Here is a 15827-nt window from a genome sequence, read left to right as displayed (position 1 = left end):
TGGTAATATTATGTAATATTATGTACATCACAACAATCCATTAAACGAACAAAAATAATAAGCGTTAATAGCAACTGATGGTGTTTATGCCGAGCTTTTTTGTCGAGCCTATCAAGAAACAGAATTTTGATGTATAATGTTTGTGACTTTGCTTTTTTTTACGTTTGTATTATATTCCTTAATACACACAAGCTTGCGCAGTAAACAACTGCACAAAACAACTGTGTCTCAACAGAAAACATAACATATTACCTCAAAAGTACTGTTATTACTGTTTGGGCCGGTAGTAGGGCAGTCTATACAGTGACAATGCATTCAAACCAAACTGACTACATACAACATTTTCTCTAAAAGAGCATTTAATAAAGCCTTTAATTTTGATTCTTTGCAAGGTATGAAAATTATTCTACAGATTGTGCTGGACTGCATTTAAATGCACATCAGAAAATCTCTTGTGAACATACAAGAGATTCCAGAAAATAAAGTGTGAGGCATCACAAGAAACATCACCGCAAGAAAAAGGGAACATTTGTGATCAGGAGTTTACATCCACTCAGCATGAGCATGAATGTCAAGGTAATTTGGGGCTTTTAATGATTTCTTTGTACTGTTCTTTTTCCTGGATGGAAAAAGACTCTAAAAATCAAGAATTGGGTGCACAAGTTTGACTTAATTTTGTATTTTTTCGGATCCACACAGATTCAAATATATACCCCACTAATATTTCGTACAGGGATTCTCAGCAAGCTGCAAAGCTTAAGCTTAACAAGCTTCTGCCACAGTTCTGGCTGGATATTTGATCACTCTTCTTGGCAGACTGGTAGAGTTCATTTAAATTAGTTGGTTTCCTTGACTGGACCCGGCTTTTAAGCATATTCGACAAATTTTCAATAGGGTTGAGATCAGGGCTGTGGGAAGGCCGCTCCAGAAGCTTAGTATAAGCCTGCGTTATCCATTCAAAAACCTGTTTTGATGTGTTTGGGATCACTGTGCTGTTGGAACCGTCAACTGTTCAATGATCCATCTGCTGATTTGAGATGAAGTTGAAAAATTTGGAGGTTGTTCTCCTCCTTCAATATTCCATCCACTTTGTGCAACGTACCAGTACGACTGGCAGCAGAACAGTCTCAGAGCATTATGCTAACACCACCATGCTTAAAAGCTAAGTGTGGAAGCTTTACCTTTACCTTTACTCCAAACACACCTGTTGTCACTGTAGTCTGATAATACATTTTTTTCTTCATAAGGCATTTGCCTTGTCCATGTGGGGATCTGCAGATTTCAGTCAAGCTTGAAGGTGTTGATTTTGGAGCAGGGGCTTCTTTCTTGGTCAGCATCCTCTATCTCCATGGCGATGTAAAACACCCTTCAATGTGGATAGTGATGCTGGTTTTCTCAGCAGTTTCCAGTTTATGGCTTGGCAGGCAGGCTGAGCCTCAGAGGTTCCTGGATTGTTCCTGAAAATGCTGACCAACTTCCTCTCATCTTCTTCCAGATCTATGCAAAGTGGTGACATATCAGAATAACTTGTATTTGTATACAGTTGTTTGAACCGATGATCTTGGAATCTGCAGTTGCTTAGAAATGGCTCAGAAAAACCTTCCCAACTTGTGTTAATTGGCAATTCTCCATCTTTAGACTTTCTCAATATTCTGAGTATTGATCAATGAGTCCTATCAAATAAATCCTCTTTATGCTGCCAGACAAACTACCAGTCGTAGTCAATCATGATCACTAATGAGAAGTTAACAGGCCTTGGACTTGTCAAGTCTAAAGACATTGTTGATAATGTGTGGCTTAGGGACAATCCAGAATAAATTCAAACTTGTGTACCCAATTCTGTTTTTTGAAGTTTGTAAAGATGTAGGCTGTACAATCATTCCCTTTCATATATTAAGTTCTGATCACAATTTTTAAAGGTGAGATAGTCAGAGCCTCAGACAGCCCACATCTTTTAAACTCCATGCCCCATGTCAAGGCAAATTGTAAGCTGTTCATTAAAGTATCCAGCACACCACCAGCTGCTGGAGAAAATGGCATCAGGGAAATGCTTTAGTACCATTTTTATCAATATAACAGTAGGGGGTACAGCGCATATAATGGAACTAATATTTATTAAATGGATCTGTAGTGCTTACACTTTCTGGCCCTTAACTGCATCATCATAAAAGTTGTTCCCAGAATCTCCCTGTGACTGTGGGATTAATACACATGTGTAATCTCACTGGAATGTACTGATCCAAAGCGCCAGCTGTCCACTGAGAGCACAGACACCCACAAGCCCCTGCTAACACACACAAACCAATATGAATACTACACATTTGGCACATTCGAGTGATGCATGAGCCAGATGTGATCGGAGGCGAGATGTAAATATTTAGTTGAAAAAAAGCACACAACATTGTCCCTTTTGACATCAGCTTGCGGTAATGTGTGTAATATTTGTAAAAACTGTAATCACAGCAACTCCCGAAGGTTCTGAGTCTATGGCCGCTTCTTGGTTTTAACCAGGCCTTTTTCCACCAGACAGCGGTAAAACTCCTGGATATATGTGTACACGCATTTCCAGTCGGGCTCGTTCATCCGGACTAAGTCATCGGCATCCAGCAGAGGGGGGCAGCCTGCCAGCCTCCTGCAGAAAGTGCAAATGTCAGTGAAAAATGACTTGAGAGAAACAATGTAAGTGTAAAGTTACTTTGTTATTTATAATTCAAAGCTCGAGTTTTTGCAGATAGGACATATAAGGAAGGAGAGCTCACTCCGCAGTGCTGAAAGCCAGCTGGAAGTTTTCCTTGGGCTTGTTGGGGTTGAGGATGGAGTACTCGAAAGCATCAGGGAAGAAGCGGTGCACCAGGGCACAAAAGGCAATGCCGTCTTTCCAGCTGGAGGAGAAGTTCTGAATGTCCACCCCCTGTTTCATACCAGAGCGGGATAAGTTTAGAGGGAAAAGTGGCAGCAAGAGTGACATAAGAGTCAGGGCTATGTATAGCTCCACGGGGCAATAATTCATAGACAGAGTGAGGTAGGGCATATTTACCTCATATGGCTCTGTTTTGGCCCTGCACCAGTCCAGAAGCATCTGTTTGACATTCTTAGCGTTGGGTGCCGCAGCAGGAGGAGCAGCAGCAGCAGAACTGGCCTTGCTGAGGAGAGGAAACAAAGACACGCTGATCACAAAAGTATGGGTCACCTCATCTTTTCACATGGCAAATGCTTTGAGCACAAATGCTTTTCCCGCTCATTGAGTGGCAGTGCTGAAGCATCATTTCTATATCAAAGAAGCAGATGATTGTTCTTTAATCCTCTTTTTGCAAAAATGTTCACCTATGCCGCCTCGCCCGTGACTCACCTGCCTCCTGTCCTGTTAAAGGGAGTAGTTGCTGATGGAGATGGCTGGCTGCTTGGTTCTAAAATGATGCAGAGAATTAAAGTGTAAAAATTATTAAATCTGAAGTGCAGGATGATGCATTAACAAACATTAGGGGGTTCACAGTTACTGTTTATTGGCAGCTGCTGGTTCATGGATGCTCTTCCTATGCTAACGGTCCCGCCTGTCGTTCCCGCTTTGCTCAGACCTTGCTGTCTTAGGTTTTGCTGCCTTAACCCTCGCTCCTGCTCCCGTTTTTCTGATGATAGGCAATTTAAAGAGAGAAAAAGAAAAGCAAAGCACCAAATGAGTCATGATTATAGCACTTCCCCTCACTATTTGACAGAGCTGTCAAAGTTTTCCTGAGACTTCACCTCTTTTTTTCTTCAGGAGATCCCTTAATGCAGAACGGATCATCCGTCTCTCTTCAAAATCTGAGGTGTTGTCGAGCTAAAAAGATAATTACAGGTAAAGAAACAGATATTATAAACCACCTTGTAATCCGGTCTTTCAGAATATTTTTATATGACTGCAGGGATGTCTTGTAAATCTAGACAAAACTGAGGTTACTTGGTTCTAAGTAATGGCATTACTTTGGCTTCCAGTAACACTGTGAGGAATCTTGGAGTTGTTTTTCTGACCAGGATATGTCCTTCAGCGCACACATTAAACAAATATGTAGGACTGCTTTTTGTCGTCTGTGCAATAATCCAGAGCGATGCTGAAAAACTAGCCCACACATTTGTTACCTCTCAGCTGGACTACTGTGATTCATTATTATCAGACTGTTTTGAAAGCTCCCTAAAAAGCCTTCAATTAATCCAAAGTGCTGCAGTTATTCTCTCAGGAGAGAGAGGGAGATCATATTTAATATTTTGCCCATATTAGCTTCTCATCATTGGCCCCAGATTTAAACCAGAAATAAAAGAACGACTAAAAGAATTATTGAATTGAATTTAAAATCATTCTCCTCACATGTAAGTGTTTTTGTGGTTCCCAAAAAAGATCATTAATATGTCAACTGGTAACATGTTTATTTAATTAAATTAAGTTAAAAACTCAGATCAACCCACCAGATTTAAGTTACACACAATAAGTGAAACTTAGAATTGTCACTTAACAAAAAAAAAAAAAAAAAAAAAAAAAGAAATAAGTTAATGAAACAGGTTTTAATTTCAACTTGAGTTGAAAGTTGATAGAAATCCCCCCAAAATTTACTAAACTAAAGCAGAAAACTGAGTGAGAATCATTTAAAACATTGCATTACATCAAATACAGCGTAGAGTTTCTAAAAGTAGAGTGGAAGGCAGAGACTTCAGCTGTCAGGCCTCTCGCCTGTGGAACCAGCTCCCAGTTTGGATTCAGGAGACAGACACCTTTTCTAGTTTTAAGATGAGGATCACAACAAGCTTATAATGGCAAGCTGGATCAGGTGATCCTTAATTATGCCGTAGTTATGCTGCTATAGACTCAGGATGTTGGGGGACTTCCCATGATGAGCACTGAGCGTTTCTTTTCCGCTTCACCCGTTTTCATTCTCCTTGTGTTTATTCGCCACTGCTTTATGTTATTAAAATTGATCTTCTCGTTCCCATAGTTTGTGTTTTGTCCTGTCTCCCTTTCCTTTCCTTTCCTTTCCTTTCCTTTCCTTTCCTTTCCTTTCCTTTCCTTTCAATACCCAGTTGGTCATGTCTCTTTGATACTGTAGGACGTTTATCTTACAATATAAAGCATCTTGAGGTGACTGTTGTTGTGATTTGGTGCTGTATCAATAAAACTGAATTTAAATGTCAGAAATTACACAGTTTAGAACACGCAGGATGGCAAAATGGAAACGAGACAACAATTATCTCACTGCTTTTTCTTTGCATAGATGTGATATGGATAATTTGATTGGCTGAAGCCACCTATAACTCACTCACCATCTTGTTGAGAACATCTTCATCCTCAATAGCAGCCAGTTCTTCGCTGGTTAGCGATGATTTGCCATCAGGTTTTGACTCCATGTCTGACAGGTGAACCTGGCTGTATGATAACAGAGCTGTCCTAACACATACTGAAATAATTCTTGACTTTCTGGGTTTTTTGGTTGTTGTTTTTTAGCAACAACTTTGCCGTAATAATCCAAAGTTAATCACTGACACGGGATTAAAAATACTTGAATTATTTTTGACCAACCAGGCCAGATAGTGCTCACTGTTTACAGTAAAAATAAAGCACAGGTTTTACAGATAGATCTGAAGAATTCGTCTGCATGCAGTCAGTAATTCTTATACAAAGTACTCTGTGAGACTTTGCCGACACAGAAGGACGTCTCAGTTTATCGCAGCAGATGCCTGACTACGGCACAGAGGGGGGAAAAACACGTACAAATATAGTAATGTAGCAAGCATTACTAAAAGAATCTGATAACAGCGTGCAACTATGTGCTGAGACACTGGAAAAATCTAGTACTCAATGACACAACATGGGAAGCACAAAGAAACAAGACTGTGAAAATTAGAGATTCAGATTAGGGGTTGGCGGCTGCTGAGGTTTGGTGTGACTCACCTGTTTCAGGGTGCGTTTTGTGGTGATCTTTAGGAGTCAGCACGCCTTGCTCCTCTCCTTGATCCTCCTTTAAAGTTCTCTGGGGAGCTGTGGGAGCTCAGCCCTGACATCACACCTCACACTGCAGCGCTTCGTAAGGATGCATGTTTGGAGAGAGAGTGCAGATTGCTTACACGAACCACCCAAAAAGGGATGAAAGAGGAGGAGGAGAAGAAGAAAGAAACACATCAGGTCCTGGTTCATCCATCTCTGTCACCTTCAGAAGAGTCCCTCCTCCTCTTGTTAGTGGATTCTGGATGATGCCATGTGAAAATTTATGGCGCATAACCTCATATAAACTTTGACCATGGCTCTACTGGAGTGCTCCAGACGAATCATCGGGGTGGAAAATAAGGAGTTAACAGTGGCAAAAAAAGTGAGGAGCACTGCCTTATTGAGGCAAAAGTATGACCACTGGACTTTGTTTACAGAAGTCAGAATGTCTGTAAAGGAGGACGGAGCGCAGACACACAGAGACGGATACAAACAAGCGTCTGGGAGAAAACAGCTTAAAAAAATATGCTCAACTTCAGCTGTGACTCTGTTAAGTGTTTAAAAGTTTTAGAGCCTAAGATATGGTGCCATTAAATCACAAAGCACACAAAGTGCTCCATCCAGTGGTGAGCATGCGCAACTGCTTCAAAATGTCCTCAAAGCGAGAAAGCACCAACATGAGGTGGCTCAGGCCTTTTTTCCCCAGCAGAGATTTTTCAAGCTGCAGGAAAAGCTGGGTATTGCTAAAGTTATACAAACTGATTCAAAGTTTTCAAATCTTCTAATCAGTGGATCTTGAATCTGTAATGCAAATTAGTTCCAGCTCTATTCTATCTGTTACTCATTTCCCAATCAGTGAACTGCACATATCTGAAAGTTGCTGAGGACCTTAATGATACTCACCCCCCACTTTGTTAGGTGCACCTCTTTAGCTGCTTATCAATGCAAATATCTAATCAGCCAATCACACGATAGCAGCCCAGTGTCTTTAGACATGATGAAGACGACCTGCTGAAGTTCAAACCGAGCTTCAGAATCAAGAAGAAAGGCGATAAAAGTTGATATAAGAACATTGTTGGTGGCAGACAGACTAGTCTGAGTATTTCAGAAACTGCTGATCTGCTGGGATTTTCCCATAAATCCATCTCTAGGGTTTACAGAGAACAATCCAAAAAAAGTAGAAAATATCCAGCGAGTGGCTGTTCTTGGGCAAAAATGCCTTGTGGGTGCCAGAGGAGGAGGGAGAATGGGCAGACCGTTTGAGCTGATAAGAAGGCAACTGTAACAAAAATAACCACTTGTTACAGCCAAGGTATGCAGAAAGGCACCTGTGACTACACATGACATATCAGATCTTATATCAGATGGGCTACAACAGCAGAAGACCACACAGGCTGCCACTACTGTGAGCTAAGAACAGGATACTGATGCCACGGCCTCATCAAACATGGACAACAGCAAATATGAAAAGCGTTGCCTGGTCTGATGAGTCGTGGTTTTGTGTAAACAACACGAAAGCATGGATCTATCCTGACTTGTTTTAATGGTTCAGGCTGCTGCTGCTACCGGTATAATGGTGTGGTGGACATTTTCTTGGCACATTTTGAGCCACTTCGCACCAACAACACAGCCTACCTGTGTATGGCTGATCACGGCCATCCCCCTCATTCACATCATGGATGTTTAGATGACAAACCTGCAGTAACTCTGTGATGCAATCATATCGATAGGAACTAAAATCTCTGAGAAATGTTTACAGCAACTTGTTGAATCTATATCATGAAGAATTAATGCAGTTCTAAAAGGAAAAGGGAGTCCACAGTACTAGCAAGGTGTGGCTAATAAAGTATCCAATAAATGTATTTACAATAGTAAAAAAATGCTAATGTCTTCTAAGATAGAGTTAGACTGTTTTAAGAATTCAGTTTAAACTCACTTACCCAACCTAAGCATAAAATTACATCAATTACAAAGGATGTGGTTGGTCTCTCTAACCACAAAACAGGAAGGTGGTGTTGAATTCATTTCAGATATGAATGCAGTTTCAAGAACAAGGCAATTCAGAAATGAGGTGTTTGGTTTTGTTATTTTATTATACCAGTCCATTTTTTTCTTTTCATACATTTGCAGGTCACATGTACATGGATGAGCCGTATCTTTGCCCGTAAACAAGAAAAACACCTACAGCATTCATCAAAACTGCATTCTCATCTACAGTATGTCCAAATAAGGCATGAGGCAGACATTTCATTCCTGAACCAGTATAGTTTCAACCAGTCATATGACTATAAAATACATAACAAAATAAAATAACTATTTACATCCAACTAGCTTTGCAAACAATCAAACCCAGTATGCACACAGGAACTGTAGGCGTTTTTTAAGCGGCGTCTTCGTACCGTGTCAATGCAACAATTGAATTGTTTTTTATCTTCTCCAGACTCATAATCTTCTCAAACATGACAAGAACAAGTAGCCAAACCTGCCAAACAGAGCTGAGACTGTGAAATTAGATCATAAACCTGCAAACCAACTACAGCTTACCGATTATTAAATTGTCAAAATGTAAATATGAACTATTTTATCTGTGATCGATCTCCCTCGCTGTGGATTCTTTATGACTATTGAAAAGCTGCTTGATCTCAGTCCTATGAACGCAAGGGGGCGTAAGTCCTGTTTAAGAGTTGAGGTATTCAGTACAGTAGCCTAAAACCAGTGAAATGATCTGTTGAACATCACTTTTAAATGTGAGTGCTGTTATTAAGAAATATAAAACCAGTAAAGCCATACACACTGCAAAAGAAATTAAATGCAACCATTTTCAACTGATCATGTTATTATAAAAGCATCTTACACGTTTTGAGTAATTTTCATGAATGACATCCTTGAAATGTTATTCAGCTGAATCAACATGCGGCGTTGTTTGCTTTTATTCTTACGGTGAAACATGCTGAAAAAACTGGTGTGTCATATTGAGCCTTTTTCCACACAGGGCTTTGTTTTCATCTTTTGAGAGCTCACACTGTACATGAGCATTGATCGTATCTGGTCACTGACAGAACAGGTTTCACAAGACAAAAAAACAAAAAAAGCTTTAAAGTAAACATTTGGCATACCGTGCATGTAGGAAGGTGTGCAACAAGCATCCGAGGACATTTTGGATGCTTTCTGGAGCAAAAGCATGCAAGCGTCTGCTTTAACACACTCAAACTTTACATGTATACAGCTGCAAGACACTTGAGGACCAAATTCCACAGCATTAAACCCCCTCTGATTATTGCTAAGGCCCTAAAAAATAAATATTTTCTTTCATATAAATATCAGAGGGGGGATAAAATATGTCATAGTAAGATGCTTTTTAAATACTGAGAGTGAAAACGGAACACTTTTTAAAAGAAGTCAGTTTTTCTAAGACGTGCTGGCTTAACAATGACACAAAGGTTAGGATTTAAGAAGCGACCTTAAAGTACATCTCAAGTCTTTTTATTTCCCTCCTCGGGTCTTCCAGAGGGAAAAGCCAGCTAAGGTTGAGTGACACTCCTTAGAGACCTTGTGAACCTAATTATCGGTGCGCCGTTGTAAAAGTTGAAAATAATTGGACTAGCTCTACAGAGACCGTCTTTCCAGGTTGTTGCAAGAACAAAATTTAGGCCTGAAGTGGAAAGCCACACTGACGTTCATATAGTAGGACGAAACACAGCCTCTTATTAAAAATGTGCTTCAGGAGAGGAAATGTGGTGTGGCATTGCACAGAAGTGTCAGCTCTATCCATACTCATAACTTACCAACACTCACAACAGCAGTGCCTTTGCCTTTATTTAACAAGCTACCCACATTACATGTCTACATAAAAAAGCTGCCAAAAACACCCAGTCCCTTACCACAACAGGGCCGGGAGAGTGTCAGGTAACAGTACCATAAATATAGCTTTTTATTACAAATTGTGCCCGTTCAGATCTGAGGCCCCCCCCCCCCCAAATCTATGAGGCTTTACTATAGCGGATAATATCCACAACAGACACCCAAAACGTTGATTAGAGCCCTCTGGATACGAGAACATTTTCACAGTGGAGTAGTAAGAGTGACAGTGTGAATACCTGATGAGGTATCAAAGAGTTCAGTGTGCTCATGCATGCATATACCGCTATAGGCTATATGTGACACGGATAAGGGCAAAAAAAAACAAAAAAACATTACCTTCATTGTGAACCAAAGAAATATAAATAAATAATAATAATAGTACTACTAATGCAAAAAGGCAACTTTTCCTCTCTGCAGACTCCAGTTCTGTGTGAATAGGAGATAAATAAAGTGGCACAGTGAGGAAGTCAAAAAAAATTTAAAAAACATCTGTCACTGTTGGCGACACTATAGCTGTATAAAGTCACACACTAGGGTACAACTCCTTTTTTCTTTTCAGTCCATTTTGTCTTCCTGTTTTCTGTCTGTGCCCTGATGATGGGGATGATATGTTTTATCAGACGCACTAGCTTTAACCGAGTCTTCTCCACGTGCACTGTGAAAATCCACTCGTACGGAGCCTTTTGCTTTGGCCCTGCGTGCATCCAGGTAGCTAACGATAAATTCTGAGTTCTGATAGATGAGCATGCCAGACAACGTGAGCACTGCGCCGGCACAGCTCAGGGCCGACAGTTCGCTGCCGAAGAGCAGTTGAGACAACAGCAGGTTTCCCACCACGCTAAGGTTGCCGAGGATGTGCAGAGTGACGGCCGAGGTGAGCGTGATGACGCAGCAGCTGGCCAAGTTGTACATGACCGAGCCCAGGCAGCTGAGCAAGATGAAGACCCACAGGTGGCGGTCGTAATGAAGCGGCGACTCAAGCATGGCCCAGTTTTCCAAGGCAAGAGCAGCTATGGCCAAGATGCAGAAACTGGGAATGGACATCAGGTACAGCAGGAACACGGAGTTGATCTTTTCCTCCTGAAGTAAAATACCTACAAAAACAGACAAATGTACACAGCAGTTACAAACAGAACACACATATTCCCATACAGAAAACAGAAAACTAAGCACTGCCCAGATGGTCAAAGTAAAGATACTGAGGCACAGCTAGCGGTGTCACAAGCTAAAAAACATGACAGCAGTTCTTTCATTTTAATAGTCCCACACATGCTGTAAGTGCTGGAGATGCTGCACAATAACAGCAACGTGGAGCTGCAGGTGCATCAACGGTCTGATGAGACTGGTGACGACAAACCCCCACCCCAGCACATAAAGAGTTGCGTATACAGAAAAGACGTGTATACAAATGAAAGTACGCAGAGGCTTTGCAATAGAAAGAGGAAACACTTCAAGCTTATCTAGTCACATCAATGTCCTGATCTGTACTCATTCAGGGAGAATCAGTTTATCTGGTTAACTTTATATTTACATCTGTAATCTCTCTGTGACAGCTGCATCTGTTGTAACAGTAATGCCACACACACACACACACACACACACACACACACACACACACACACACACACACACACACACACACACACACACACACACACACACACACACAATTCAAATGGCTATTACCCTTCAGTCTGTCAAAATGTAATGATGTGTGTTTTAGGCAAGCTGGAAAAGGAAGTCAACACTGAAGTGAAGTTCCTTTAACGACCACTTAAAGCAGTACATTCCAATAGACTCCCATGCCAAAAGTTGCTGAAAATTACAACACTAAACCACATGTTTACAGTCTGATATAACCAGATAAATTTCATAGTTTTTATTTTCATAACATCGCAGATAGGTGATGATTATCTGCTGTGCCTCACTGAGCCGGAGCTTTTACGCCATGCTTGTGCTGTTCCTACTTTTTGGAACATGTTTAATGGTCTACTAATGTTTTGGCTTGCTATGAGGTGCAGAGCATCCCAGAAGCTTGTGCATCAGCTGTGGTAAGTGGAAAATTAGTGCTTTATTAGTCTAATTATCAAATATCTCTATCAGTGTGTTGCAGCAGAAAGCTGTATGGACATAGCATGCTAACAGAGCCTGCTAGCACTAACTCACAAGCTAATGCTCCACTCTCTCGTCCATATTTGGTCAGGTCTGGCTCACGTGACAGGGGTCAAATGCTAACCTAGAGCCTTTAAAATGAGTCCAGTGTTGTAGTTATGTCCAGCCTTTATATACAGCCTATGTAGTTACCATAATTTGTGAGAGCAGCTGCAACAGGCAACAAAAAAATCTGTATTACTGTAACATTGCTGGTTACAAAAGATACTTTTGCTACCAATCGATTCAGACATATTTCCTAGCAAAAACACAGGGAGTACTTTCATAACAGTAGGTCCTTGTGATTTTATGAGCAAACTGAAAAAGGTGTCCATCAAAAGGAGAGCGAAAAGTACGTCAGAAGCTCATTATGCAAATCTCCTTTTTGGGAAATTTGTGTAATACGCCATGATGTCAGCGGAAAATAAAACACATTACTGTTAAACAACAAAACAAAACTCTAAATGCTGAATGTTTTTTAAAAAAATGCCCTAACAAAGTGTGTCAGAGTAGAAAAATAAACTGTTGCGACAACATGCGTAAGAGGCTTAAAATAGCTTCTTGAAACCTGAGACAACATCTGAGGGCATAAAATTTTAGCCATGATTAAAAATAAAATGTTCAGGACATCGTTTACATATTACATCCCAAAAGCAAAAGCAGGACCTACATTTTCCTTTCAACATTTAAACAAAGCAACAAGCAAAACACATCTGCAATTTGTTAAGAAGGGATTTAAAGTGATGACCCCTGAGGTTATGAGCGTGCCTGTACCTCTGCTCCACCAGGAACAAAGTGTGCAGCATTACATTCCTCTGAGCAACCTGCATGTCTGCTTCTGCAACAGACTAAAGACAGGGCCTCTCTTTATATGTGTGTTTAGAGACTCTTTTTGTCCCTCTCTGACAGCCACATTCTTATGAAGACTGATGACGTTGCAGAAGCTAAGCTACCGATCTGTGGCGCAATCGGTTTGCAGCTTTAAAGCAATTTATGTAATGAAAGCTCCAGTGAGAGCTCAGAACATTAGGTGAACGAGTACACCGGACAAATGCAGTGAGGGCAAAAGTTAGTCCACATGACATCAATCTAAGAAAGGAATCTCTTGCATGATTTTTCAACTGAAAGCCATTCATTTTTACCTCATTTAGATAATCCAATCAAGAATTCTAAGGTTCTATTAAGAATCTTTTGAAGATTTAACAAAATCAAGCAACGATCTGGCCTTTATTATTATTATTTTTGGGACATTTTATGGCTTTATAGCTAGATAGGAAAGTTAGAGAGTGAGGGACACACAGGACTGCAGAGAAGAACCAAAGTGTTAAACTTAACTGATTTGTAATTGAAAAACTTCTCGGTTTGTGGTGGATTTTCTGAAATGTTGACTGTACAAAAGCTTATTCAGTAAATGGAAACCTGAGCAGCAAATGTAAAGAAGATAAAATCATCTTCATAATGAAATTAAAGTTTATATTAGGAACCAACATAAACATACAACAGATCAGCCAGTCACTGGGGCATACCACAAAAACATATGTGTTTATTTATCACGTTCCCCTAGCAACTGAAAAACCAGCCAATGTGCCATTCCACCTTAATGCTAGGGTGCGTTTATGAACGGAGAAGTGAATCACCAAATTTCTAAGAAGTTCCAGGACCGCAGACGGCTGCAGTGTCTAAAATGCTCCCTGATGTCAGTTGGGTTATTGTTTCCTTTAGCAACGGGACAAAACAACATGTCAGCTTCCCAGCATGGCAAAACGGGACAGTGATGCAGAGAAAGTGGTACTCACTCTGCTGGATGGACTTGACCCCTCTCAGCATGGTTGCTGCGAACACAAAGAAGCAGCCAGTCTGATCAAACTGGACCTCTCCCATAATGCTGAAAGACGCTCCCAGGCAGATGGGCATCATGGCTGTGTATTTGATGATGTGATGCTGCTTGCCTAGGATCAGTGTGGAGATGGCCAGGGTAAAAAGCGGGGTGGTAGTGTATATCATTTGTGCAAATGACAGCTGGACATAGTTCAGACCCATGTTTCCAAAGGCGATGCTGGCACAAAACGTCAGGCTCAACAGGAACACCTTACATTTTGCGCTGGGGGTCAGGTCCTGCTCTCCGACCCCTCTGTGGCGGATCACCTGCAGCTTGATCAGGCCGTAATCCACCACTATGGCTGTCAGCATGTGCAGAGCTGACAGCAGCAGGGGGTACCTGAAGTTGTAAACGGCAAATATCCATTTGTTGAGACTGGAGATGGTGGTGCCCGTCACCAGCCAAACAATGACAGCTGACAGCAGATGGAGCATCTCTGCGGGTGGCCTCCTCCTCCTCCTCCCTGTCTCTTGCAGGGTCGCCTCGCATTTTGAGAAGCCATCGGCGCTGATCATGTTCGTATCATTGTCCTCTCTGTAAGGAAAACACATGTTCAGCTCGCACCTCTCATCTCAATCACAAATGGATGATAAAAACGGCTGAAAGCTGCGAAAATAACCGAGAGGCAGCTGTTTTTAACCCACTCTGCGGTCTTTTTGTTGCCCAGTAAAAAACAGAAGTGCGTTTTTCAGCACCGCCTATAGACACGTGTTTCTGTTTTACATGACGGCCTGATTGTGTAACACACCCCTGCGTTGGCAATATGACATTATCCAACAGTAAGACAGCCGGAGGACAGGAGCTCAGGGCGGGCTGGAAAACCGTCCGCGCCTTCCCACACACGACGGGGAATGACTGGATTGGTTATTATCCCGACGTGCAGCAAAAGGACCGCAAGTGACGAGCCAGTGAGCTGTAAACACGATGAGGCATGCCATGCGCCTGTCATTTAAAGCCTATAAGTATTAATCTACACATGAAATCAGGGGAATTATGTTTTTTCTCGTTTATGCAGGCTACAAATAGCATCTTTTCCCCAGCTCTGGAGAAGCAGAGCGAGAACCTGACATCAGAAGCGACATATAACGCTAAGTCCAGTGCACTCTGACAACATTTCATTCATGGCCCTGAGCGCATTAAATTTAACAGTTTCAGCCAAAACAGAGGGGTCGACAGCCTCACACAGTTTAACAGTAATGTGTCTGAAGTTATCTGACCTCTACAGTGGACTGGCACTTGACACCAGACGGCTAAATGCCTTTATGCTCATGCTAACGCTAGCTAGAGACTCTAAACCGCAGTGTTAGCTAACAGCAGGTTGTTAGCTACAAGAATATTAAGGAAAAAAGGAAACACCCGTTTATCCTACAGGCTTTGCGACGAGTTAGAAACCAATTAGATACACCTCAGAGATACTTGATCAGAATAGGAGCTTCGCCGCTTTTACCTTGTTCTGACAGCATCCCCAAATCTCCGTCACTCGGTCACCAAACTGTCAGCCAAGCCGAGCCGGGTGGTGTCATTGGACGGTTCACTTAAAGGGCAATGCCACTGTTTTTAACTGTGTTTGTGTAGTATGTCATAGACCGGGAGTGTCACACTCATTTTTAGTTCACGAGCTCCGTTTAGCCCAGCCAACTTAATCCTAACTGGGTCAGATCGGTTAAAGAACTGAATAATTGAATAAAAGTAGTACAGTCTAGGATTAAAAAAAACTGTAGTAGTGCAATATGTACTCCATACCAATCTTAAAAACCGGCTGAAGGTGTATAACAAAAATAGTTGTGTTGAATCTTATGCCTGACAGGAGTGCTCACCAGTCACAGAAAGAAGAGTTGTTGTACAGTTTTATAGAGAACAGTAGGAATGATTCTCACACCTCTCTCACTCTCTGATACCTTGATAGATGGGTATCAGTTCTTTTTGAATTATTACTCTCGCTATATATGCATATATATAAAGTACAAAGGATAAAATTGAATAGAG

The 15827-nt window shown here is 41.3% G+C and overlaps 2 protein-coding genes across 4 annotated transcripts; both read right to left on the bottom strand.

Moving 5' to 3' along the window:
• Window positions 1-393: 393 nt before the first annotated feature.
• smtna (smoothelin a) lies at window positions 394-6939 on the bottom strand. Of its 2 annotated transcripts, none has more exons than XM_063480672.1 (9): window positions 6854-6939; window positions 5918-6085; window positions 5290-5392; window positions 3742-3817; window positions 3498-3626; window positions 3350-3407; window positions 3038-3143; window positions 2760-2911; window positions 394-2632 (listed from the first exon to the last, which is right to left on the bottom strand). In XM_063480672.1, the coding sequence occupies exons 3-9, from the start codon at window positions 5371-5373 to the stop codon at window positions 2485-2487; spliced, it is 753 nt and encodes a 250-aa protein (XP_063336742.1). In that variant the 5' UTR covers window positions 5374-5392; window positions 5918-6085; window positions 6854-6939; the 3' UTR covers window positions 394-2484. The 2 variants fall into 2 exon arrangements, with proteins under 2 accessions (XP_063336742.1, XP_063336743.1); XM_063480673.1 differs by having other exon boundaries at window positions 5918-6046; window positions 6854-6918.
• A 1083-nt stretch (window positions 6940-8022) lies between these two features.
• On the bottom strand, window positions 8023-15363 carry slc35e4 (solute carrier family 35 member E4). Of its 2 annotated transcripts, XM_063478633.1 has the most exons (3): window positions 15289-15363; window positions 13759-14375; window positions 8023-10905 (listed from the first exon to the last, which is right to left on the bottom strand). In XM_063478633.1, exons 2-3 carry the CDS (start codon window positions 14354-14356, stop codon window positions 10367-10369), a joined length of 1137 nt encoding a protein of 378 aa, XP_063334703.1. In that variant the 5' UTR covers window positions 14357-14375; window positions 15289-15363; the 3' UTR covers window positions 8023-10366. The 2 variants fall into 2 exon arrangements, with proteins under 2 accessions (XP_063334703.1, XP_063334702.1); XM_063478632.1 differs by lacking the exon at window positions 15289-15363 and having other exon boundaries at window positions 13759-14732.
• Window positions 15364-15827: the final 464 nt, after the last annotated feature.

The sequence above is a fragment of the Pelmatolapia mariae genome, linkage group LG7, assembly GCF_036321145.2.
Source record: "Pelmatolapia mariae isolate MD_Pm_ZW linkage group LG7, Pm_UMD_F_2, whole genome shotgun sequence".
Classification (NCBI taxonomy): Eukaryota; Metazoa; Chordata; class Actinopteri; order Cichliformes; family Cichlidae; genus Pelmatolapia; species Pelmatolapia mariae.
The sequence above is the reverse complement of the archived record's forward strand: the minus strand, read 5'-3'. Positions and strand labels throughout refer to the sequence as shown.

Bases quoted from the DNA above. Each gene is read 5' to 3' on its own strand.
- smtna (XM_063480672.1), bottom strand. From the start codon at position 5,373: ATGGAGTCAAAACCTGATGGCAAATCATCGCTAACCAGCGAAGAACTG. The intron at 3,408-3,497 runs GTAACTGTGAAC...GCATCATTTTAG, and splicing joins CCAGCAGCTGCCAATAAACA to AACCAAGCAGCCAGCCATCT. The intron at 2,633-2,759 runs GTGAGCTCTCCT...CACTTTCTGCAG, and splicing joins CTGGCTTTCAGCACTGCGGA to GAGGCTGGCAGGCTGCCCCC.
- slc35e4 (XM_063478632.1), bottom strand. From the start codon at position 14,392: ATGTGTTTTCCTTACAGAGAGGACAATGATACGAACATGATCAGCGCC. The intron at 10,906-13,758 runs GTGAGTACCACT...CTGTTTTTGTAG, and splicing joins GGTCAAGTCCATCCAGCAGA to GTATTTTACTTCAGGAGGAA.